The 24,766-nt window shown below is 44.7% G+C and overlaps 3 protein-coding genes across 5 annotated transcripts; 1 reads left to right on the top strand and 2 right to left on the bottom strand.

Moving 5' to 3' along the window:
• Positions 1 to 787: 787 nt before the first annotated feature.
• arhgap19 (Rho GTPase activating protein 19) lies at positions 788 to 7,161 on the bottom strand. The gene is made up of 12 exons (XM_034535962.1): positions 7,034 to 7,161; positions 5,936 to 6,210; positions 5,689 to 5,769; positions 5,258 to 5,467; positions 4,879 to 5,105; positions 4,035 to 4,121; positions 3,838 to 3,903; positions 3,070 to 3,276; positions 2,864 to 2,971; positions 2,630 to 2,740; positions 1,991 to 2,092; positions 788 to 1,656 (listed from the first exon to the last, which is right to left on the bottom strand). Exons 1-12 carry the CDS (start codon positions 7,132 to 7,134, stop codon positions 1,600 to 1,602), a joined length of 1,632 nt encoding a protein of 543 aa, XP_034391853.1. The 5' UTR covers positions 7,135 to 7,161; the 3' UTR covers positions 788 to 1,599.
• A 910-nt stretch (positions 7,162 to 8,071) lies between these two features.
• Positions 8,072 to 20,556, top strand: LOC117732554 (B-cell receptor CD22-like). Of its 3 annotated transcripts, XM_034535569.1 has the most exons (13): positions 8,073 to 8,418; positions 9,712 to 10,062; positions 10,190 to 10,405; positions 10,699 to 10,917; positions 15,130 to 15,387; positions 15,590 to 15,847; positions 16,016 to 16,273; positions 16,442 to 16,699; positions 16,868 to 17,122; positions 17,238 to 17,325; positions 17,446 to 17,503; positions 20,134 to 20,219; positions 20,320 to 20,556. In XM_034535569.1, the coding sequence occupies exons 1-12, from the start codon at positions 8,289 to 8,291 to the stop codon at positions 20,215 to 20,217; spliced, it is 2,433 nt and encodes an 810-aa protein (XP_034391460.1). In that variant the 5' UTR covers positions 8,073 to 8,288; the 3' UTR covers positions 20,218 to 20,219; positions 20,320 to 20,556. The 3 variants fall into 3 exon arrangements, with proteins under 3 accessions (XP_034391476.1, XP_034391460.1, XP_034391469.1); XM_034535585.1 differs by lacking the exon at positions 15,590 to 15,847 and having other exon boundaries at positions 8,072 to 8,418; XM_034535578.1 differs by lacking the exon at positions 10,699 to 10,917 and having other exon boundaries at positions 8,075 to 8,418.
• A 2,060-nt stretch (positions 20,557 to 22,616) lies between these two features.
• Positions 22,617 to 24,405, bottom strand: LOC117733082 (rho-related GTP-binding protein RhoU-like). Its single transcript, XM_034536440.1, has 3 exons — positions 24,132 to 24,405; positions 23,895 to 23,953; positions 22,617 to 23,102 (listed from the first exon to the last, which is right to left on the bottom strand). The coding sequence occupies exons 1-3, from the start codon at positions 24,403 to 24,405 to the stop codon at positions 22,617 to 22,619; spliced, it is 819 nt and encodes a 272-aa protein (XP_034392331.1).
• Between the last annotated feature and the right edge of the window lie 361 nt (positions 24,406 to 24,766).

Here is a 24,766-nt window from a genome sequence, read left to right as displayed (position 1 = left end):
CGTATGCATTTGTGTGTGCGTGCATATGCATGTGTGTGTTTGTGTGTGCGTATGTGTGTGCATGCATGTGTGTGTATGCATGTGTGTGCGTGTGTATGCATGTGTGTTAATGCATGCATGCATGCGTATGCATGTATGTGTATGTATGCGTGTGTATGTGTGTGCATGCGTGTGTGTGTGTGTACGTGTGTGTGTGTGTGTGTGTGTGTACGTGTGTGTGTGTAGGAACTTGTCCCGGTGAATCCGTCCCTGCAACACAACTCAATGAGCAGAAGTCCGTTCAAACCTTGAAGCGCTGAAGGAACAAAGGACATTAAAACGTTTCCTCTAAAGACATCAAAGGAAACCTCGAGTCCTAAACAGCTGCATTGTTTACGTGTTCTTTTTGATTTAAGATCACAACTCTGTGATCTTCAACGCATCAGGACTTCGTGTGGTCGAACCGGTCCGACCTTCAGCCGACCTTCAGCCGACCTTCCGTGCCCGAAGTCGTTCCTCCCGTGAAAACTACCCGACGACCTTTGACACCCTCGGTTCGGTTTCACGGCGGCGTTGAAAACTAAAACCGGAGTTCCTTCCTGACGACGACGGATTTCTGCTCATTTCAAACCTCGTGCAAAAATAAAAACTTTCCTTTAGACCATCAACACATCTTCCCACCACGTGACCATCCAGATGAAGAAACAGTTACATTAAAAAAAAAAGAAGGTATATTAAGTCCTGTGAGGTTTCATATTTGACGTCACAATATTTCATATTCGATATTTCACAATGAATCTTTGTAATGTTTTTTTTTTTTTTTTTTTCTTTCTTCAAGCAAAATCCTGTTTTTTCATTTCAGGATGAAGCTTTTTTGGGAAATTAAAGTGACGCCAGCTCACTGGTTCTGTGAGTTAAGACAAAAACAACAACAACAACAACAACACAGTTTTCCAAATGGAGACATAAAGATATAAAAACTAAAACCTGTACAACATGTACACGGCGGACCGTTAGCTTAGCTTAGCTTAGCAAGTCGTCACGGATACAGCAGCTAATAAAACAAGCGACGACTGAGCCGGCGGAGCCAAACCGAAGCAGAGGCCCCGCCCCGAAGCAGAGGCCCCGCCCACTGTTTGTCACATTGAGGCAGAAGGCGGGACTTCATTAGACATCATTTCAGAATGTGAACAGTACAAAAACGGACTTGTTGGTTCTGCTGCTTCGAGGTTATTAAAACTAATTATTGTGAAGTTTTAATGACATTTTCTAGCGGAAAGAGTCCAAAGTACCACAGACACCAGAATGCATGTGGTAAAATAAACAAAAATAAAAAACAAACAAAACAAAAAGGCCCTTTTTCCGTATGAATCTGAGTGGATTCATTTTGATCCACAACGTAAAAATTTACATTTACACCGTCTGGAGGATTTATTCAAGAGTTCCTGCCTTTGGTTTGGCCGCCGCGGCTAAAAGCTGCTGGATATTAGTCACAGTAAAAAAATAATAAAATCAAATAGACGCACTACGACGAAAACAAGAGGAGTTATTGTAATAATAATAATAATAATACTACTGTCCAAGGAAGTCCCGTCCCAGACGAGGAGGAGACACGTTTCATTACAGCGAGATCTCCTGAGCAGGAGAGAAACACATCCTGGTTACACAGGGGGAGTGCTGGAGAGAGAGAGAGAGAAAAGAGAGAGAGGCAATCGTATATTAATTAATTAAATACTAAATCTGCGTGTAATAGATCAAACATAATGTGAGTTGTTGCAATCTGACAAACAAAAACCTCATAATGTGCTCACACACACACACACACAACTAAATTAAGTTGTGATTGATGTACATATTCAGCTCTTGTCGTCTTTATTATTATTATTATTATATATAATATATATATATATATATATATATATATATTCTAATAATAATAATATTAATAGAAAACAAAGTGTCTTGTGAGTCTAAAAGAAAAGCACCATGAAGGAAGTGGGCGTGTCCGTACCTTGGACCCCTTCAGAGCTTTGTCCTTCTTGAAAGGGAAGTCGGGGTTCCTCACGACTAGCCCCGCCTCCCCCAGCAGGTGACCCTGTAACGGACTGCTCACCTGCAGCGAACACAAGATATCAGTCCATCGTTTTGTTGGCCGGAGGAAGAGAGTGAACTTTCATTTCAGCGTTTAGCCGCTTTGCATTCGAAGTGATTAAGATACTGAACGTCCGCGTGTTGTTCGTGCTTTGCGGCGTACGCTTTACAGCCGGCTCGAAGACGCCCGGAATACTGCGCACACGCACGTGAACGCACCAACGCACGCGCAGCATCGTCTGCAATATTTTAAATATCACAATATTCTAAATATCACGCATGCAACAAATATTTTAAATGTGTTACATTTTAGGGGCGCACAGTTTGCTGATATATATTTTAAATAAACACACATTTAAATATATATAGAAGAAAATATATATATATATTTTTTTAAATATAGAAAAGTATATGGAACAATAATAATATATATATTATTTTCTATATAAAATATATACATATAAAATATATATATTATTTTCTATATAAAATATATACATATAAAATATATATATATATATTATTTAAAATTGTAAAAACATTAAAATGAAAGACGTACTTGCAGGATGAAGTTCTCTTTATCAGCTTTTCTTCCTGCCTTGATGACGATATCAGGGGAGACGTGTCGGACCCGCCTCTCTGCCGTCAGCTGCTCACCACGAGCTTTGCGCTGTTAGCGGAGCATTGGGGGTGGGGGGGGGGGGGGGGGGGGGGTGGGGTGGGGGGGGGGGGTGTCAAAACATTATTTAAAGCTTTCCAACGGCTGAAGCACTCAACCCGTACGGTTTAGTACCTTGATGAGGCCCCCGAAGGAGCGCGAGCGCGGGTGTTTCTTGCTGGGAGCCGGTGCCGCCTGGTGGTGCTCGCTAGTGGGCGTCTCCGAGGTCGTCTGCTTGACTAACTGCACGTTGGACCAAAGGAACAAATCGTTTACGTTTTCATGTTATAAAAGCTCCGCCCGGCGGCGTCGACATTCGTGCTTTTCCTGCAGAGACAAACCTGCCGGACGAGTTTCTTCTTCTTGGCGGAGTCCGGCATGTTGTGGTGCACGTGTCTGAAGAGCTCCTTCAGAGCCTCTTCGGTGTATTGCTGAGCCGGTGACTGGTACTGCTCCTGAGAGCCGGGGCCCAGAACCGCCGTCCTCTTCAGGGGCAACGCGGCCCGCTGAGGGGGGGAGCCGCTCGCCGCCAGCAGCTCCAGGTCGTCCTGAGCGAGGAGAGACTCTGGTTTCATTTTCAAACTGTAGTTTCAACGTGTTTTTCTAAGCGGTCGTGAGTGACGTGGGTGTTTGAGAGCCGCAGGGGAAGAGTTCACGCTTAATAACGTTCAGCTTGTGGCCAGAGATGAGACCAAATGAGCCAAGAGCGCGTTGGTGTAAACATCATCAAGTCATCCGCATAGAGTGATAGCGGAGAGAAAGTTGACCCAAGAAATGAATCTCTCGCTAAAGCAGAATTTCTCCAAAGTACGGAAGAGACGACGCAAAATGTCAAGGTCCTTGGCCGTGTACTTAAAATGGAACGCGTGTGTGTGTGTGTGTGTGTGTGTGTGTGTGTACTAGCAGAATGACAGTTTGTGATAAAACAAGAAACACTGCATTTGGAAATGATCCCCACGTTGCCTCAAATTCACCGTTTGGTAAACATTTCTCTGTCTGATCGGACATCCGTGAAGCGTCTTCTCTTAAAAAACAGGCATCGAATTGGAAGTTCAGAGAAGAAAAAAAAAAAAAGGTTGAGAGTTTTAAGAGGGGAGGAATGGACTAACCTTGGTCTGCAGAGCCTTGGTCCCAGTGAAGTGCACTTTGGCATAATCCCGCAGGTATCCTGGAGCCTGAAGGACACAAGTCGCTCAGCCACTGTATTATTCATTAAACCTTTCTGGAGCCCAATGTCGTGTCTTCATCATCGGAAAACAAGGAAACCAATCAAGTTTAAGTTGTTCGGTCTCGTGTCAATAATCACCCTGAAGAGTTTCTGCGAGTGTTTGATGAGGAAGGCCATGTTGTTGTTCAGTTTCTTCAGGTTGTCTTTCAGGTCAGTGGCTGTCATCTAAAGAGGAGTCAGAGAAAAAAAACACTTAAATCACGTAAAGCTTGTTAACCACGATGGAGACAGAAGGACACTTAAAAGGGTTAAAAGAAAAAACACATTATTGTTCCATTTATCAATCTATAGATGCTGGTTTTCCCCTCTCTCCAATACAATGGGACCATATGTCTCTCTACATCTCACGATTAAACAATAGAGATTGATAAATAGCACGGAGGGGAAGAGGGAAAATATGTATTTGGGATTTTGGGATGAACGTGCCTTCAAAGTGAGTTTTAGCACCAGCTGGCAATAAATATCTTGCATCTGTATTTCTTTTCTTTCCTGCGCTTAATAAAAAGGCATTTGTGTTGAAGTGCTTGTACAGCGTCTTTCCTGATGCTTCCACTGGGAGGCGACAAGATGTAACCTGTTCTTTTTATAAAAAGACTATATTTTACATCCTTATCATTCGAATTGTGTGTTTTTATGAAGTACATTTTTTTGTGGTATTTTTGATGGTTTGCTGACTTCTGTTTAAATGATTTTTCGGGACAGATGGATCCTTATAGATTAGAGATCTATATAATCAAAACAACAGAGGGATCTGTATCTGTTCATATGGATCATCAACAACCATCAATTAGTATCGGCAGTAAAAAAATCCGTTGCACCGCTAATATTTAAAAACATTTTTTAAAAGGATTGTGCTCCCAAATTGAGGCAAAACATCCTTCACCCATGTCCTTATTATACGCTCATCAACTACAACCCTTACATGTCTGGGCCAGACGACGTGCGGCGCAAACATGAGCGACAGGTTGAAGGCGGACATCTTGTTCTTGTCCTGCTGCCTGGCCGTGTGGTAGAGCAGGTCCAGCAGCAGCTTGAGCAGCGACCGGTTGGCCTGAGGCAGCAGCAGGAAGAGGAGCTGCAGGGCCTCGATTTGACGCTCCTTGTTGGGTAGCGCGGTCTTGTTGCCGTGTTCGTCAAACAGGGTCATATCTGGAGGCGGGGCAAGAGGGGAGGAAGTGAGGACGTGATTAGATTGACGACTAAAATCACAACAACAAATGGGTTGGAAAAAGAAATTTAAGGAATTTAAATTTCAGACGCCCTGCTTTATAAAATAAGACACTTTGGTCCAGTTTTCGTACCAGCTATCTTAAGGTGTGCGTGGAAGTGTCTGTGTGTGAGCAGAGGCTCGGGCAGCTCTCCCAGGAACGTCTTGAGCAGCGTGGCCACGTCATTGGGGTGGAAGTCTCCGGACTTCAGGTCCACGTCGGCCCCGCTGTTGAGGAGGTCCTTCAGGGTCTGCTGCCGAACACTGTTCCCCGGCACCCGAAACAGGCCCTCGACGTGCAGGTCTGAGTGTGCGAGAGCAAGTAGGAGCTTAAAACATCTGGTGACTCCAAACCATGTTGGTCTAATTACACGTGTGCTTACTCATTCTTGGCTTTAAAAAATATATATATATATATTCCAGGTAAAAAGTAATTTGCTGCAGGGGTAACAGACTAAAAAGGGAAAGTCACAACGGTGAGGATGAAAAAACAAAAACAATTCATACTTTATTTAGAGGACTCACTCTTGCTGAGGTACTCAATGAGCTGGTAGATCTGGGCAATGCAGCTCTCAGTCAGCGGGGTTCCAAACACGACACCTTTATCTGTGAGCGCATGAGGAGGAGATGACGGTCAATATTAACGTTGCTAAGCTACAATAGGCCACCACAAACAAAAGAGAACACAGATTTACACCTGATATATAAATCGTTGGGGGACGTTCACTGTGGCTGGTTGTAATTCCTAGATGTTATCTAGTTGACCTCTGACCTTTGCGTTTGAGGAAGTTGAAGGAGCGAAAGAAGCCTCCATTTCCGCCCGTTGGGGTCTTGGGGCTTTCCTCGCCGAGGAGCTGCGCAAACTCCGTCCCGGGAAGGTCAATGAGGCGAGTGATGTTGCTCAGCACCACTTCCAGGAAAACATCTGGGTTCTCATGGCGGAGTTTTTCCACGAAGAAGTCCGGGTTGAAGATGACTGGTGGTCGGCCAGCGCGAGAGCCCCCCGGTGACTCCTCATGATTGATCACCATACTGCACACTGTCCCTCTGAGGGGGGGGGGGGGGGGAAGGTTAATAACCACTTTCCCCTCGTATCGATGTCATACAGAAATGTTTAACACACATATGCTACTCCGTCTTAAAAGTCAACAGATTTGTGTACGCTTCAACAACTAGTGGATCTTAATAATTAGGGATCCTTGGGTGAATTCCACATTAATTAAAATGTGTGTGTGTAAAATACAAGCTGTGTCAAATAGCCCAAGAGGACATAACCCTGATGGCATTGTCGGTGTGCTTTTTTTCCGCTTCCATCGCCATAAAAAACAAAAAAATTTAATTTATATTATCTCTAAAAATCGTTATAACGACCCCCTTTTAAAAATGATCTTCAGCCAAACGGGCAGGAAGCGATGGAGGGCTTGTTGATGACGTAAATCACGTCGCTGCATTACTAACCTAACGTCACCAGAGCGAAATGAACAGAGCTAACGTAAAGTGTTCTTAGATGACGCGAAACGCCAGTTCGCCCGAACGTGAGCTGACGTAAAGATACCTCAGCTAAGCTAACAGCGGTGACGGACCAACGCAAGCCGATAACTCCCATTTAAAACAAATAATAATAATAATAATAATAATAATAGAAATAAACATTAAATTGCTCAGGTTGCTAACTGACCTGACGTCCGTTAACGTAAAAATGACGGCGAACGTCAGAGAGTGACAGCCTCGCTAACGTAACGTAGCTAACCGGGTGCCTGAAACGCCGAAAAGAGCCACGCTATGGCCGCGAGTCACGCACACACCGCGCGCACGTCCGCGGCCTTTACAGCGTACGAACGCGTGAACGTGAGCCTCCGTGCGTTCTTACCTCCGGTTGTGTGTGTTTTCGTCCACATCTTTACCCGCAGCCATGTTCCGTTTGAATCCTCCGCTGTTGTCCCTCTGGCCCCGCCCACCCTCGTTGGCCATTGGTCGGTCGTCGAACGTGAGGTCTGATTTGCACGCGCCCGTGCCGTGATTGGCCGGTTTGAATTCAGTAGCTTCATGAAGGGGAGGACATAAAGGACTCCAGATGCATAACTACAGCACGACAAGCATATTTCATCACATTTATTTAGTATAAAAAAAATATTTAAACACATTTCCTTCATCATGTTGTCTCTCTTTTTTTGTTGTTATTGGGAAAAAAGTAAGACAGACCAGTCCGAGTAGACTAAGTGTACCAGTGGCACAATTACAAATTACAAATATAATTTGTTTACAAATTTGGATTGTCATTATGGTTAATGCATCTATGTACTAATAGAATTACAAGAAACATAAGAAAGTCTGGAAGGCTTCAGATAATCTTGCCATGTGTGAAATGTCCCATACAACTTAAAGGTTTATTATTGTTACATTCAAGTGATAATATCTTAGGGGCGTACTTGTTATGTCCAGTCTTGTTATGAACACAAATTTATATATGACGTTAAATGCACCTTTTTTTTTGCACAGCACCTTCACATTTGTGTTTTGGAAAGATATATATATATATATATATATATATATAGGAAATAATTGTGTTACAACAGGTACATGTTATGCATGTTTTTAGAGTGAACTTTTCAGAATATGTCCAGAACATAGAAATGGAAAGGAACATTGTTCATTTGTGAATTGTCTATGGTTTCCCTCTGCAAATATTATCATAGTTTCCTCATGTTTGTTTTTATTGAACTATTGTGAACTTAATCCCACCAACTCTAACACTGATGATGACTATACAAAATAAAAGCTTCACATGAAACAGCTGCGAGTAAACATTTGAATGTGAATGAGTATTTTAGCAATTGCAGGTCCTCCCTGTGGCCAGAATAGGTGATGAAGTTCTGAGAAGGTCACTGTACACGATACTGTACATGATTGTATGTCAAGACCTTTGTCGTCTCTCTGGAAAATTAATCCTACTGTCTTTTAGAGGGACCCTGCCAGTTCTATGAACTATATTTTGAGAAGTTGATGCATTTTATGCATTAATAAAGTAAAGAGGAAGGAAGCCAGGCCCGTTTTAAACATTCTGAGAACTGTCCAACAAAACCACAGAAGACACAAACTGCCTTCAAGACAACATCCTCTTTTTAATGTTTCCTTGTTTATGGTACTTATGTCCTGAAGTGTTTCTGACCTACCTGCTGATGTTCCAGAGAGGAGCAGCTATGAGTTCAACAGCAGCAGCCAGTGGATTTGTTGTCTTCCTTCTCTCTGCACAAGGTACCGTACATCTATATTCATAAGGTGAGGCAGTCAGCTCCGAGCAACAGGAAGTTGTGTTTTAATAAACACAGTTAATGTTATGAAATGAGGTGCGACATGAACTTTTCTTTCTTTAGATTGAAGTCTTTACAGGACGACCAACACAAAGCTGTTTTTAACTCCAGCAGCGTCTCTGTGCTTTAACATTATGAACTTTATAAAACAGTAAAGACAGTAAAGTTGTGTTTGTGTGGATGAACGTAATGAACATTAACAAAGAAAACATTCTCTGAATTATTAGTTTGATCAAATTCATCGTGTTGAGGAACTTCCGGTCGTCCAGCCAGCGTTTTTATTCATGATACAGAGGCTGCAACAGCCGTCTCTTAAAGGGGACGTGTGCAGGATGTGGCGACATCTAGTGGTGAGGTTGCAGAAGGTAGTTTCATCTCTTGGTGATTGCTCAAAAGATGTAAAGCGTGTGAGGCTGTGACGTCACAGCCAATCAGCGTTGAGATGCTCCGCCTGACGTCACTGACGTCACGCCGTTGTTGAATCAGGAACTCTGGAGGATAAGTTGATGGTCTGGAAGCGGCCTCATCCAGACGCAGTTCCGGTAATGAACTGTTTCCATGGCGATAAGCCACGCCTCCTCTCCGGCGCTTCTAGAGCGAATGATCACAAACAGTCCGGCGAGTAAAGCAACGCGAGAGTTCGCGAGTAAAGCAACGCGAGAGTTCGCTTCTCTTCTGGGGTGAACGCAGCGTGACGGAGAGCTGCAGAATAAATGACCTTCAAAATAAAAGCACAGGGTTGTGTTCTTACAGTTCTTAAAGAAAAGGTGATCACGTGTCTTTCAAGCCGCCGCGGGCCACATACAATGACGTGGCGGCCACAGTTCGACGTGTGGGCTCTAAAGAGTCATTTAACTTTAGGAAATTGAATTCACATCTGAAGTGTGCGTTTGTGTCGACTTTTGAAAGCCTTTACCAGTCAAATGCTTCACAAACGTCATCTGTCAGTGATCTGGTTCTACATTTCACACATTGACCAACGCCTCAGCGTTCATTGACTCTTTACTTTATACAACTTTATCTACATTATAACCCTTTTTAAAAACAGAGACAAGTCCCCAACAAAGGAGTAAACATATAAAAAGAGACACAGAATAAATCTCCGTGAAGATAAACTGAGTCTCTCACTGACTTGAAGTGGATGTTCTGAGAAACACACTGAAGCTCCTTCACTCCCCATGAGAGTCTGTGACGTTGCTCTGAGTCTGACTGGTTCCTGGTGTGCTCTGTGTTCCAGTGATACAGAGTCAGGATGGCTGGGGGGTGACTTACACTCCTCCTGAGCTCTGTGCTGTAAGAGGGTCAGCAGTGGAGCTGCTCTGCACCTACACACACCCATCTAGAATACAGCCCCGTGACATCAGCAACACATTGTGGTTCACTGAAGAGGAACATGGTGACCCTGTGGATCTGGAACAAGACTCTGAGTATGCAGGTCGTGTGGAGTACAGATGTTCAGAGAAGAGATGCAGTCTGAGGATCAAGAACCTGAGAGAGAGCGACTCAGCTGAGTACAAGTTCATGTTCATGACCAACCAACCAGACGAGAAATATACTGGTTCACCTGGAGTCACTTTGTCTGTCACAGGTAACTTTTTAATTCACCTGTCAATCATCTCCAGATGTTAAACATCTAGAAAACTAGAATATAAATGTTGTGTTTGTATGTTGACAGTTTAATAAAATAACGTTCCTGTTCCTTCTTCTCGAACCAGATCTCCAGGTGAAGGTGAGCAGGTCAGATTCTACCTTGTTGGAGCTGACGTGTCACAGCAGTTGTGTTCTGCCTGATCATCAGACCTACGACTGGTACAAGAATGAACTGAAAGTCTGGACAAGATCTTCGTCTTCTTATTTTGTCTCCTCTGGTTCACCAAACAAATATTCTTGTGGTCTAAGTGGACTTGAGGATCTTCGTTCTCCTTCAGTGTGTAAGTTTCCTCCACTGTGTCAGCCGGTGGAGGTTCAAGAACATTTCATAAGGTGGCACCACATTTAGAGGAACCACACATATTAAGACTAACTGTTACAAGTTCATGTTCATGACCAACCAACCAGATGAGAAATATACTGGTTCACCTGGAGTCACTTTGTCTGTCACGGGTAACTTTTTAATTCACCTGTCAATCATCTCCAGATGTTAAACATCTAGAAAACTAGAATATAAATGTTTTGTTTGTATTTGGCAGTTTAATAAAATAACGTTCCTGTTCCTTCTTCTCAGGTCCAGACCTCCAGGTGAAGGTGAGCAGGTCAGATTCTACCTTGTTGGAGCTGACGTGTCACAGCAGTTGTGTTCTGCCTGATCATCAGACCTACTTCTGGTACAAGAATGAACTGAAAATCTGGACAAGATCTTCTTATTATTCAGTCTCCTCTGGTTCACCAGACAAATATTCTTGTGGTCTAAGTGGACTTGAGGGTCTTCGTTCTCCTTCAGTGTGTAAGTTTCCTCCACTGTGTCAGCCGGTGGAGGTTCAAGAACATTTCATTACATGTCATTTAGCTGACGCTTTTATCCAAAGCGACTTACAATAAGTGCATTAAACCATGAGTCCAAACTCAGAACAACAAGAATCAAGCAAGTACAATTTCTTCAATAACGTTAAACTACAAAGTGCTATCAGTGAGAGACATTTAAGTGCTACTAAAGTGCTAAACTACAAAGTGCTATCGGTAAGGGACATTTAAGTGCTACTAAAGTGCTACTACGGCGCTACCTTCCCTATTCAAGGTATAGTTGAAAAAGATGTGTTTTTAGTTTGTGACGGAAGATGTAGAGACTTTCTGCTGTCCTGATGTCAATGGGGAGCTCGTTCCACCAATGAGGAGCCAGCACAGCAAACAGTCGTGATTTTGTTGAGTGTTTAGCTCGAAGTGAAGGAGCTACGAGCCGATTGGCCGAAGCCGAGCGAAGTGAACGAGGTGGGGTGTGAGGTTAGACCATGTCCTGGGTGTGAGGTTAGACCATGTCCTGGGTGTACGGTTTGACCATGTCCTGGATCTAGACCGGACCCGATCTGTTCGCAGCACGGTACCCAAGTACCAATGTTTTGAAGCGGATGCTGCGACCACCGGTAACCAGTGAAGGTCGCGGAGGAGCGGAGTAGTGTGGGTAAATTTCGGGAGGTTGAAGACCAGTCGAGCAGCTGCATTCTGGATGAGCTGTAGAGGTCGAATGGCATTAGCAGGTAGACCTGAAGGAGGGAGTTGCAATAGTCCAGCCATGAGATGACCACAGCCTGGACCAGGACCTGTGCCGCCTTCTGAGTGAGAAGAGGTCGTATTCTCCTGATGTTGTACAGCATGTACCTACAGGAGCGTGTTATTGCGGTAATGTTGGCAGTCAGGGAGAGTTGACTGTCGAGTGTCACACCAAGGTTCCTGGCAGTCGGAGTCAGAGCCAACACTGAGTTGTTGAAGTTAATAGTCAGGTCGTGGGTGGAAGAGCCTTTTCCTGGAAGGAGAAGTTCAGTCTTGTCCGGGTTAATTTTCAGGTGGTGTGCGGACATCCACTGAGAGATGTGTGTCAGACATCCACTGAGAGATGTCAGTCAGACAGGCAGAGATTCGTGCTGCTACCTGTGTTTCAGATTGGGGAAACGAGAGGATGAATTGGGTGTCGTCAGCGTAGCTGTGGTAGGTGAAGCCATGCGAGCGAATGACAGAGAGAGAGTTGGTGTACAGAGAGAAGAGAAGAGGACCAAGGACTGAGCCCTGAGGGACCCCAGTAGTGAGAGGACAAGGCTCTGACACAGATCCTCTCCAGGTTACCCAGTAAGTGCGGTCGGTGAGGTAGGATGAGAAGAGTGAGAGTGGGTGCCTGAGATACCAGGTCCTGGAGGGAGGACATGAGGATCTGGTGGTTCACTGTGTCAAAGGCAGCGGAAAGGTCTAGAAGGATAAGGACAGATGAGAGAGAGGCTGCTCTAGCAGTGTGAAGCTGCTCAGAGACAGCAAGGAGGGCAGTCTCTGTTGAGTGGCCTGCCTTGAATACAGACTGGTCAGGAGCAATAGACTGGAGAATGTGAGACGGGATGGGGTCAAGGGGGCAGGTGGTTGAGGGGTCAGAGGTTACCAAGGTAAGAACTTGATTGGGAGACAGGGGAATAAAAGAGGAAAACGAGGGGGAAGAAGATGAAGTTACTGGAGGTGTAGTTATGGAAGATGGATTAGTAAATGAAGAGCGTATGTCGTCTATCTTTTTTGTAAAGTAGTCAAAGTGGCTTGGTAGAAGGGTGGAGGGAGGGGGGAGGACCAGGGGGGTCAAGGAGGTTGGAAAAAAATAGAAAAGAGCTTTTTGGGGTTGGACAAAGAGGATTCGATTCTGGATTGGTAGAACAGACTTTTGGCTGCAGAGATGGACGTAGAGAAGGAGGAGAGAAGAGATTGATAGGCGAGCAGGTCGGTGCCGTGTTTCGATTTTCGCCATTTCCTTTCCGCTGCTCGCATAGTGGCTCTCTTGGCGCGCACCGGTTCGGACAGCCACGGAGCCGGAGAGGACTTGAGGACCTTTAGAGTCATAAGAGGACAGAGAGAATCAAGAGTGTTATGTGCAGCTGCAGGCACTGGACCCAAACGCCGTCAACGTGGGAAAAGCAACTTTATTGCTCAACAGGATTCAAAAACAGGATTCAAAAACAGGATTCAAAAACAGGATACAAAACAGTCTCACACACAAGATCTTCCACGATCTAGACAAGACGAACCGACAAAGGGGAATGACATGAACAGGACTTAAATACAGAGGGCTGGTGCAGGTGATTGGACTCAGGAGGAAACAATCAGGGACAGGGCAGACAATCACAGGGACAGGAAGTGCAAAGAAACAGAGGACACGAGAGACAAGGACTTCAAAATAAAACAGGAAACACGACAACACTACAGATCCTGACAAAGAGAGGAAGACAGCGTAGAGAGGAGTGTCAGTGGAAAAGTTAGGCTGCATGAGTGTGAAGGAGTCAGTTGAAGGAAGGGCTGACAGAACAGACGAGGCCAGAGAGGAGGGTGAGAGGGTGAGAGGGTGAGAGGGAGAGAGAGGAGAGAGGGAGAGAGGGTGAGAGGGAGAGAGGGTGAGAGGGTGAGAGGGTGAGAGGGAGAGAGAGGAGAGAGGGAGAGAGGGTGAGAGGGAGAGAGGGTGAGAGGGAGAGAGGAGAGAGGGTGAGAGGGTGAGAGGGAGAGAGGGAGAGAGAGGAGAGAGGGAGAGAGGGTGAGAGGGAGAGAGAGGAGAGAGGGAGAGAGGGTGAGAGGGAGAGAGGGTGAGAGGGAGAGAGGAGAGAGGGTGAGAGGGAGAGAGAGGAGAGAGGGAGAGAGGGTGAGAGGGAGAGAGGGTGAGAGGGTGAGAGGGAGAGAGAGGAGAGAGGGAGAGAGGGTGAGAGGGAGAGAGGGTGAGAGGGAGAGAGGAGAGAGGGTGAGAGGGTGAGAGGGAGAGAGGGAGAGAGAGGAGAGAGGGAGAGAGGGAGAGAGGGAGAGAGGGTGAGAGGGTGAGAGGGAGAGAGGAGAGAGGGTGAGAGGGTGAGAGGGAGAGAGGGAGAGAGAGGAGAGAGGGTGAGAGGGAGAGAGGGAGAGAGGGTGAGAGGGTGAGAGGGAGAGAGGAGAGAGGGTGAGAGGGTGCGGATGTTGCGACGGACAGGTGTAGAGTCCGTTGTGGGAGGGTTGTTGGTTCCAAAGAGTGGGAGAGTAAGAGATGAAGAAGTGGTCAGAGACATGAAGTGGAGTTACAGTGAGGTTAGATGTAGAGCAGTTTCTGGTGAAAATATAGTCAAGGTGGTGTCCAGCTTTGTGAGTAGGAGGGGAAGGACTGAGAGAGAGAGCAAAGGAAGACAGTAAGAGTAGCAGGTCACATGACTTCTCTGTCTGGATGTTAAAGTCACCCAGAAGGATGAGCGGGGGGCGTTTTCTGGGAAGTTTGATAGGAGGACGTCTAGTTCTTCCAAGAAGTCTCCCAAGGAACCAGGTGGACGGTAGAGAACAACAATGGTTAGTTGAACCTGATGAGTAACCGTCACTGCATGAAACTCATAAGACAGTGGGGTGAATGGAATCGGGTAGAGAGCAAAACTCCATTTGGGTGAGATGAGTAGACCTGTGCCACCGACCAGAGGGTCTGGGTGTGTGGCTGAAGGAGAAGGAGAGAGCAGCAGGGGTTGATGTGTTGTCTGGTGTGATCCAAGTCTCAGTGAGAGCCAGGAAGTCCAGCGATTGCTTGATAGTGAAGCCAGAGATGAAGTCCGCCTTGCGGTTAGCTGACTGGCAGTTCCAGAGGTCCCCAGTGACGAGGCGCTGGGTCTGTGTAGAGCGGGTGGGATAAATAAGAGAGGAAGGATTTTGATGCAGTGTGACCGAGTCCGCGGTCTGTAGTATCTACGAGTAGATGTGCACACAGGTATGGAAAGAAAACACATTATCACAGGGAAATGTTTATACTCAGCCGCCCTCAAACACCACCGAAGACTCCAACCTATTTCATAAGGTGGCACCACATTTAGAGGAACTACAAATATTAAGACTAACTGTTACAAGTTCAGGAGGTAGAAATGTCGTCAGCTTTAGATTTCTACATTCACAAAGTACCCATAATGCTGTGTTTTGGTTCCTCTTACAGTTTATGTTTAAAAACTGGACACATATATTCATACTTTTCTTTTCTCCTCAGATGGTCCAAGGCTTCCCTCTGTGTCAGTGAGTCCCTCTGAGATAGTGGAGGGCAGTTCAGTGACTCTGAGCTGTAGCAGTGATGCTAACCCAGCAGCTAACTACACCTGGTACAAGAAGAACCAACCACGTCCTCATGGAGAAGAACCTCAGCTTGTCTTCAGCTCCATCCAGTCCTCTGACTCTGGACAGTATTTATGTGAAGCTGAGAACCATCTGGGGAAGAAGAGATCTGAATTCATCTCTATTGATGTGAAATGTGAGTGAAATATTGGTTTTAAACAACAGAGAAGATACACATTCAATATGTCTGTACTTTATTAAAGGAGCAATGCACATAAAGTAGAGTTTAGGCTTAAAATGTTTAAGAAGAAATCTGCCAGCTGTGCTGTGGGATGAGGACAGGGTGTCTGAATACAGATGCTATTGATCAACTTATAATAATCTATATCCATATCCAGATGGTCCAAAGCTTCCCTCTGTGTCAGTGAGTCCCTCTGAGATAGTGGAGGGCAGTTCAGTGACTCTGACCTGTAGCAGTGATGCTAACCCAGCAGCTAGCTACACCTGGTACAAGAAGAACCAACCACGTCCTCATGGACAAGAACCTCAGCTTGTCTTCAGCTCCATCCAGTCCTCTGACTCTGGACAGTATTTATGTGAAGCTGAGAACCATCTGGGGACGAAGAGATCTAAATTCATCTCTATTGATGTGAAATGTGAATGAAACAGTTTATTAAATATAACAAACATCTTAAATGTGTCCATATTTCACTGATCATAACTACTTTCTTCAAGCTATTCAAAGTGTATTATTCAAATACCACATGTTCTTCTGTATTAAACAATCTTAACCTATAATATTCTCTGATAACTCGTCTCCTCAGATGGTCCAAGGCTTCCCTCTGTGTCAGTGAGTCCCTCTGAGATAGTGGAGGGCAGTTCAGTGACTCTGACCTGTAGCAGTGATGCTAACCCAGCAGCTAGCTACACCTGGTACAAGAAGAACCAACCACGTCCTCATGGAGAAGAACCTCAGCTTGTCTTCAGCTCCATCCAGTCCTCTGACTCTAGACAGTATTTATGTGAAGCTGAGAACCATCTGGGGAAGAAGAGATCTGAATTCATCTCTATTGATGTGAAATGTGAGTGAAACAGTTTATTAAATATAACAAACATCTTAAATGTGTCCATATTTCACTGATCATAACTACTTTCTTCAAGCTATTCAAAGTGTATTATTCAAATACCACATGTTCTTCTGTATTAAACAATCTTAACCTATAATATTCTCTGATAACTCGTCTCCTCAGATGGTCCAAGGCTTCCCTCTGTGTCAGTGAGTCCCTCTGAGATAGTGGAGGGCAGTTCAGTGACTCTGACCTGTAGCAGTGATGCTAACCCAGCAGCTAGCTACACCTGGTACAAGAAGAACCAACCACGTCCTCATGGAGAAGAACCTCAGCTTGTCTTCAGCTCCATCCAGTCCTCTGACTCTGGACAGTATTTATGTGAAGCTGAGAACCATCTGGGGACGAAGAGATCTAAATTCATCTCTATTGATGTGAAATGTGAATGAAACAGTTTATTAAATATAATAAACATCTTAAATGTGTCCAGATTTCACTGATCATAACTACTTTCTTCAAGCTATTCACAGTGTATTATTCAAATACCACATGTTCTTCTGTATTAAACAATCTTAACCTATAATATTCTCTGATAACTCGTCTCCTCAGATGGTCCAAGGCTTCCCTCTGTGTCAGTGAGTCCCTCTGAGATAGTGGAGGGCAGTTCAGTGACTCTGACCTGTAGCAGTGATGCTAACCCAGCAGCTAACTACACCTGGTACAAGGAGGATGAAGACTCACCAACAGCATCAGGACAGATCTTCATCATCAATGACTTCAGAGCTGAACACAGTGGGAGTTATTCCTGTGAAGCCCAGAACAACAGAGGACGTAGTACCTCCACCTTCCATCTGACCGTAGCAGGTGAGTTCCTCCATGACACCAATCACATGGTTAACAAACAGGTGTGTTCATGAATCAATCCCTTCTAATAAGGCAACGTGCTGTTCATCTAATAACTGTCTCTCTCCACTTCTAGATACAACAACAATGATAATCCATATCACCAGGTTGACTCTGGTGGTCGTGGTGCCGGTTTCTCTGCTTCTTTTGTGTCTGTGGATGAGGTAAAACAACAAGAACTAATCCTCACTGATATTTTACTTTACATATATTTCCTTTCATCGTTTTGGAGTTGTCAATAAAGGTTTCATTTATTAATGTGTTTGTTGTTGGATTCAATGCAGGAAGAAGAAAGCTCTGATCTCCACCACTGAACCACATGAACCCATAGAGACTGTGGAGGTGAGAGAGATTTGGCCTCATTGTTTGTTATTATGTTATAATATGCAACTTTATTAATAATCTTTCTTTTTCTAAACCACCAATGTGTATTTACCTTCACACATTTTACAACCACATATACTGCAAACGTACTTTGTACTGAAGAGCATTTAAAAGAATATAGCATCATATTGACCCTCTACTAAGCCCCTCCCCCTTGGTTACTGTTGCTAGGCCTGTCAAGCCTTTGCATACCGGTCAGTTACTTAGTTATGTTTAGACAACACAACTACTTAGTTATGTTTAGACAACACAACTACTTAGTTAGGTTTAGACAACACAACTACTTAGTTATGTTTAGGAAACACAACTACTTAGTTATGTTTAGGAAACACAACTACTTAGTTATGTTTAGACAACACAACTACTTAGTTATGTTTAGACAACACAACTACTTAGTTAGGTTTAGACAACACAACTACTTAGTTATGTTTAGACAACACAACTACTTAGTTATGTTTAGGAAACACAACTACTTAGTTATGTTTAGACAACACAACTACTTAGTTATGTTTAGACAACACAACTACTTAGTTAGGTTTAGACAACACAACTACTTAGTTATGTTTAGACAACACAACTACTTAGTTATGTTTAGGAAACACAACTACTTCATTAGGTTTAGACAACACAACTACTTAGTTATGTTTAGACAACACAACTACTTAGTTATGTTTAGACAACACAACTACTTAGTTATGTTTAGGAAACACAACTACTTAGTTATGTTTAGGAAACACAACTACTTAGTTATGTTTAGACAACACAACTACTTAGTTATGTTTAGGAAACACAACTACTTAGTTATGTTTATACAACACAACTACTTAGTTATGTTTAGGAAACACAACTACTTAGTTATGTTTAGGAAACACAACTACTTAGTTATGTTTATACAACACAACTACTTAGTTATGTTTAGGAAACACAACTACTTAGTTAGGTTTATACAACACAACTACTTAGTTATGTTTAGGAAACACAACTACTTAGTTAGACAACACAACTACTTAGTTATGTTTAGACAACACAACTACTTAGTTAGGTTTAGACAACACAACTACTTAGTTATGTTTAGGAAACACAACTACTTAGTTAGGTTTAGACAACACAACTACTTAGTTATGTTTAGACAACACAACTACTTCATTAGGTTTAGACAACACAACTACTTAGTTAGGTTTAGACAACACAACTACTTAGTTAGGTTTAGACAACACAACTACTTAGTTATGTTTAGACAACACAACTACTTCATTAGGTTTAGACAACACAACTACTTCATTAGGTTTAGACAACACAACTACTTAGTTAGGTTTAGACAACACAACTACTTAGTTAGACAACACAACTACTTAGTTATGTTTAGACAACACAACTATTTAGTTATGTTTAGACAACACAACTACTTAGTTATGTTTAGGAAACACAACTACTTAGTTATGTTTAGACAACACAACTACTTCATTAGGTTTAGACAACACAACTACTTAGTTATGTTTAGACAACACAACTACTTCATTAGGTTTAGACAACACAACTACTTAGTTATGTTTAGACAACACAACTACTTAGTTATGTTTAGACAACACAACTACTTCATTAGGTTTAGACAACACAACTACTTAGTTAGGTTTAGACAACACAACTATTTAGTTATGTTTAGACAACACAACTACTTAGTTATGTTTAGACAACACAACTATTTAGTTAGGTTTATACAACACAACTACTTAGTTATGTTTAGACAACACAACTACTTAGTTATGTTTAGACAACACAACTACTTAGTTATGTTTAGACAACACAACTACTTAGTTAGGTTTAGACAACACAACTACTTAGTTAGGTTTAGACAACACAACTACTTAGTTATGTTTAGACAACACAACTACTTAGTTAGGTACAACACAACTACTTCGTTAGGTTTAGACAACACAACTACTTTGTTAGGTTTAGACAACACAACTACTTAAGTTAAGGCAATATACCTACTTAGTTAGGTTCAGGAAAAGATGGTGAAATACTTAGTTAGGTTTAGTAAATTGTCGTGAAATACTTAAGTAGGTTTATTCAACAAAACCACTTTGCTATTCTGAGGAAAAGATCGTTGTTTTGGTTAAAATAACTTAAGTTTTGTCTTTACTGAAGTAGGCAAGTTACGTGTCTAACAGTTATTTCTCGTTTCACACCAGGAACAAAGAAATGTCTTCTGGATGAGGGTTCCGTGTTTGTCACACATTAACAATAATTCATATAATTTAAGACCTCTGTTTGATAACATGCTAAGCTAGCTAAATAATGCTAAGATGCTAATTGGTTTTATTCTTGTATCGTCTATGGATTCAGCTGTGAGGTCTTCCACACTGTTAATCCACAACTGAACACTCTCCTCTTGTGAAGATTACTTTGAAGGACTTCCAGGTTTCAAACCCACCGCTGAAAGCTCACCAGGCCTCTTGTCCTCAGGCTACGGTTGCTAATGAAGGATTGCACTGTGGCCGTTCTAATGAGCGGCTTAACGAAGGGTCACTTGTTTCTGAACTCCATCCATCAGGCCTTTGACTCATCTCCTCGTCTCCTCCCATCAGTTAGACCTTTATCCCGTGTATGAAGACGTCTCAGACATGGCAGCACAGACAGGAGACACCGAGGAGCAGGAAGACCGGGTGTGAAGGTGAGCCAGGTTTCAGTCTGCTGCATGGGGGGAAAGACCTCGACTCTAAACAACTTCATACTTATATTTCTGATGAATAACTTCTTGTGGTTTTCTTCAGATGCAGTCACACCAGAGGGAGACTCACCTGGATGGAAACAGAAAGAAGAACACTGAAGTGGACATATTTACCTTCAGTACCAACAGTTATGATCTCAGCTCTTTACACAGTTACAGCTATAGTTGTTATGTTACCCTCTTAGCTTGAATCCCTCTTCTTAATTGTATTTAAAGTCATTTCAGTTTTTTTTTTATTTTGCACTTGTCGAGAACTTTGAATTGCTATTAAGAAATACAAATTGCCATCATATTATAGTAATAAGAATTTAGAAAATAAATATATAAACCAAATTATGAATACATAATAAATACAAATAACAGTGTGTTTGCTTAAATTATTGTGTTTTGGTGACGAACGATTATAATGTTAAAATACACTATTCAGCTAAACATTAGTCCCACATTTCGTACACTGGCAAAATTAAAAATAAATGAAAATAAGAAATACGATGAAGCCCTCAGAATATAAAATGGTTCTCGGTAGAACCCTTTGGTGGGTTCTCGTTAGCCCCCATTGAAACAAACCCTCCACAGAAGGATTTGGGTGGAACCACTAGACCTCAGAAGATTGTCTGTAGCATTTCTCATAGGAGGTTCTGGGTGGAACCTTTCACGGATGTTTCCAGATTTACCCTTTATGTTGGGCTCCAGGTGAAACCTTAATAAAAGGTTCCACCAGGAACCATAAAGGGTTCTCCTGTGAGGACAATTCAAATAACCCATATATGGTTCTAGTTAGCTTAGTTTATTTTTAAGATTGTGGTTACGGTTTGGGTAAAGTCCCCAGGGAATGAATGTAAGCCGTGTGTGTGTGTGTGTGTGTCCTGTGTTCATGAAGTTCTAGAAATACATTTTCCCCACTCACAGTGAGATAAACCCTTGAAGGTGGAGGAATCGGCCTCTGCTGCATTCTGAAGGTGTGAAGCGTCCGCGGGGACCAGAATCAGGCTCCATATGCCGGTCTAATCCGGTCCAGGTGGTCCCGTCTGCTCCCATTAGGGCACCGGAGGAGGGACGCTGACGCCGAGCGAGTGTGGCGACAATCCTGAAGGTGGAAAATCACCCAGAAGACACTCTGGCTCCGACTGCCCGCCTCCACAACTGTATCCGAGGTCAGGATGCGTTGCAACGCACGCAGGTCCACCACCCGAGTCCGGTCTGGCTGGGTCCGTGGTTTGGTCAGGAGGATCAAAAGAGCCACCCGATCCCGATTGACGCTCCAACACGGGCGGTTTTTCGTTGTGGGACAAGTCGGCGAGCCAAACGAGGGTTTGCGTACGATGTTTTGGTCCCGAAAAAAAAGGAAGCGGCTGAAACTTTGATGCAATTATCTCATGAAATGATTCAGTACACACACACACACACACACACACACTTTATTCAAGGCTTCTGAGCACGTTCCATAAAATTCACACCTTAGAATTAATAACATCATTTATACAGGGGTCAAGCATTTCATAAATAGCATGCGTGACTGGCTGATGACGGATGCCAGACAGATCAGTACACGTCGAAGCAGATATCCCGACTACACTTCCCAAAATGCACCTCTGGTGAGAACGTCTCCGCCCACTGCTTTAACAAAAAAAAAAAGTGCAAAAATACGTAGAGATTGAACAGGAGCAGAAGGGACGGCCTCATTCATATCAACGTAGCAGGATGGTCGGAGCGGCGGCCATTTTTGTGCGTGCCGTCGCCGTAGCAACCGTTGCAGCGGGCTAACTCGCGGTCAGTCGCTGACTCGTTGAGGTGACTTTTACAACTTAACGCATCGTCTCCACACACACACACACACACACACACACACGTGAAGACACACATCTCTACAGTGCTAGCTAGCTGTCTGCTAATTAGGTAGCTAGCTACCTAACTAGCGGACAGCTGGCTAGTTATTTAGCTTGCTAACGCCGACTTCCTTTAATGCTACACTCGGTTACAGATTTGGTGGCCGCCAGGTCGAACAAGTTCCCGAGCTCACTAGCCAACCATCCGTCTCCGGAGCTGCGTCCGCTGTCTTCCCGGCGAGCTGCGACAAGACGTCACAGCCCTGTCCACGTCGCCATTTTCTTTTCTTCTGTATCAAAAATCGCCACGGAAAACTAGGAAATGTTCGCTTGACTCCGATGACTCTACGACTTTTTGGGTGACCGGTGGGCGGGTACAAAAACCAGGTGACCAGCATTCGTCTCCCAAAGTGTTGTTGGGTCATGACGTTAGTGATGCCCATCCGGCACACTGAAACAAAGCCTACCGAGGCAGAAGAAGAAGGTCTGACCCAGGTGTGTTAGGATTAGCTGCTCACTGGCAGTCACAGCTCTGCTCGACCATCAGACAGTTGATCTTCTTCCACCAGGTCTCCGAGAGGCTCTTGATCTTTTCGGGCGTCTTCTCCCTCAGAGTCGGCCGCTGCTGCTGGCCGCTGCAGTCCGTCTGCTGGACGCTGGCCAAGATGGCCGAATCGAAAGCGTCCTTCAGGTTCTTCTGGGTCAGCGCCGAGCACTCGGCAAAGCCCGCCACCCCGAGCTCCAGGGCCAGCCGCCGGCCCTCCTCGGTGGCCACGGGCCGCAGCTGGTTCTGCGCCAGGTGAATCAGCACCTGGACGTCCTCCCGCAGGTCCAGCTGGGTGCCGACGAGGACCAGGGGCGCGCCGGGGCGGTGCCGGCGGATCTCAGGAACCCACCGGCGGATCAGGTTGCGGAAGGAGCAGGGGCGGACCACGCTGTAGCAGAGGAGGAAGACGTCGGCGTTCTTGTAGCACAGAGGGCGGAGGAGCTCCAGCTCGTCCTTCGTGAGGAGAAGCCGGAAACAGAGAGGCCGGGTTAGAATGAACCGGGTCGGTGTTATTCTACGTCTGTAAACAACAACAAAACCACACAAGGGGGATCCAAGAGAAACTCTGGTCCAAGTTTGACTAATCCAGGTTTTTTTCTCACGAAATCCACCACAGAACTGTTTGATGTAGACCAGATCTTGTATGTTTTTTAGGATGCTAATATTAAAATGTGGACCTCTGGACAGAGAATCAGCTTTTGCATAAAGACTTCCACCTGAAACTTTGTAATTTAGAGAAATGGATCCTTCGACTGAACCTTGTTTCATTTTCAGACGGTCAGAAGGAAGTCAACAGGACCAGAAGAGGGCGATGGAGCCCAGGGTGACACAGGGTGACACAGGGTGACACTTACACTCAGGGGTTTCCTGCAGGGGGCGCTGTGAGCTTTGGAGCCACAGGAGGGGGCTTAAACTAAAAAGGGGTCTTATAGATGATTTCAAGTCCAGGACTACAAACAGGCTGCAGGGGGAACCAAACACAAACAAGAACTACAAAAGTGTTACACCAGTTACTGCCAAATATTTATTGATCACTGATGACTTACGTTGATTGATCCATCAACCTGCCCCCATTTCTGTCGTGACGAAGCAGGACGAGAGAGAAAAGCAAAGAAAGAAGAAGAAGAAGAAGAAGAAGAGAACCTCAGTGGTCGAGTCGTTTAGGGATGCAACTACCCACGTGGTCGTATATGTTAAATATTAATCTGTGTATAATATACAAACTCTAAAAAAGGTGCAGCTCACCTGTCCCGCCGTGTCGCAGAGCTGCAGTCTCACGGGTGTTCCGTCCACAACAACCATCACTGAGGAGATAAACACAGCAGGTGTCTTTAATGAGGTCGAACCACGCGCACGTGGACACCATCACGCAGGGTTTAAAACGGGAAACTAACCGACTAAGAAGAAAAAAACAGACTTATTAAACGTTCACGGTTGTGCGTAAAAACGCTCCAAATCCGCCCCGTTGCGGTCCGACTTTACCGGTGAAGTTGTCCAACGCGGTGGGGACGTACTCCGCCGGGTACCCGTTGGTGGTGTAGCTGACGATGAGGCTGGTCTTGCCCACGGCTCCGTCTCCAACCAGGACGCAGTTCACCTTGCGCTCCGGTGCGGCGCCACCGGAGCGCCGGCGCTTCACGCTCAGAGGGAAGTCCCGGTTCTTTAAGCGCCGAGTCGGGACCGGAGGACTGTCCGCCTCGCACGTCGGTTCCGACACGCGGTGCGGCTTCTGCTTCCTGACCTCCAGGGGAAGCATGGCTCTGCTCTGTGGCGCAGCCGCTCAGCAGGAGCTCCTGATGGGCATTCTCCCGACGTGACTCCTAAGAGGCTTACGGAGCAGCGCCGTATGCGGCTCAATGGAGCCTTCGTCCTGGGGGACATGCAGCATGTCTCCCTCTTAAGCCAATTACGAGTGAGCCTTTATATCACTTGAATTACATCTGATGTGGAGATCTTTCTGCAACACGGGCCAAACAATACATACTCGGGTTATGTATTTATGTATTATAGACCCAAGACGTGGGGTACATGCAGTGCAGCTTTCTGCCAGCAGGGGGGGGGGGGGGGGGGGGGGGGGGGGGGGGGGGGGGGGGGGGGGGGGGGGGGGGGGGGGGGGG

Source organism: Cyclopterus lumpus, chromosome 1, assembly GCF_009769545.1.
Source record: "Cyclopterus lumpus isolate fCycLum1 chromosome 1, fCycLum1.pri, whole genome shotgun sequence".
In the NCBI taxonomy this organism is placed as follows: domain Eukaryota; kingdom Metazoa; phylum Chordata; class Actinopteri; order Perciformes; family Cyclopteridae; genus Cyclopterus; species Cyclopterus lumpus.
This window is presented reverse-complemented; position numbering and strand designations above follow the sequence as displayed.

Excerpts from the sequence above, each read along its gene's own strand:
- arhgap19 (XM_034535962.1), bottom strand. The coding sequence starts at position 7,134 with ATGGCCAACGAGGGTGGGCGGGGCCAGAGGGACAACAGCGGAGGATTC. Across the intron at positions 5,468-5,688 it reads CATTGAGTACCTCAGCAAGA|ACCTGCACGTCGAGGGCCTG; the intron begins GTGAGTCCTCTA and ends TCGCACACTCAG. Across the intron at positions 2,972-3,069 it reads AGAAGAAACTCGTCCGGCAG|TTAGTCAAGCAGACGACCTC; the intron begins GTTTGTCTCTGC and ends TCCAACGTGCAG.
- LOC117732554 (XM_034535569.1), top strand. The coding sequence starts at position 8,289 with ATGTTTCCTTGTTTATGGTACTTATGTCCTGAAGTGTTTCTGACCTAC. Across the intron at positions 10,406-10,698 it reads TCTTCGTTCTCCTTCAGTGT|GTCCAGACCTCCAGGTGAAG; the intron begins GTAAGTTTCCTC and ends CCTTCTTCTCAG. Across the intron at positions 16,274-16,441 it reads CATCTCTATTGATGTGAAAT|ATGGTCCAAGGCTTCCCTCT; the intron begins GTGAGTGAAACA and ends TCGTCTCCTCAG.
- LOC117733082 (XM_034536440.1), bottom strand. The coding sequence starts at position 24,405 with ATGCTTCCCCTGGAGGTCAGGAAGCAGAAGCCGCACCGCGTGTCGGAA. Across the intron at positions 23,954-24,131 it reads CGCGTTGGACAACTTCACCG|TGATGGTTGTTGTGGACGGA; the intron begins GTAAAGTCGGAC and ends TTATCTCCTCAG. Across the intron at positions 23,103-23,894 it reads TCTGCGACACGGCGGGACAG|GACGAGCTGGAGCTCCTCCG; the intron begins GTGAGCTGCACC and ends CTCCTCACGAAG.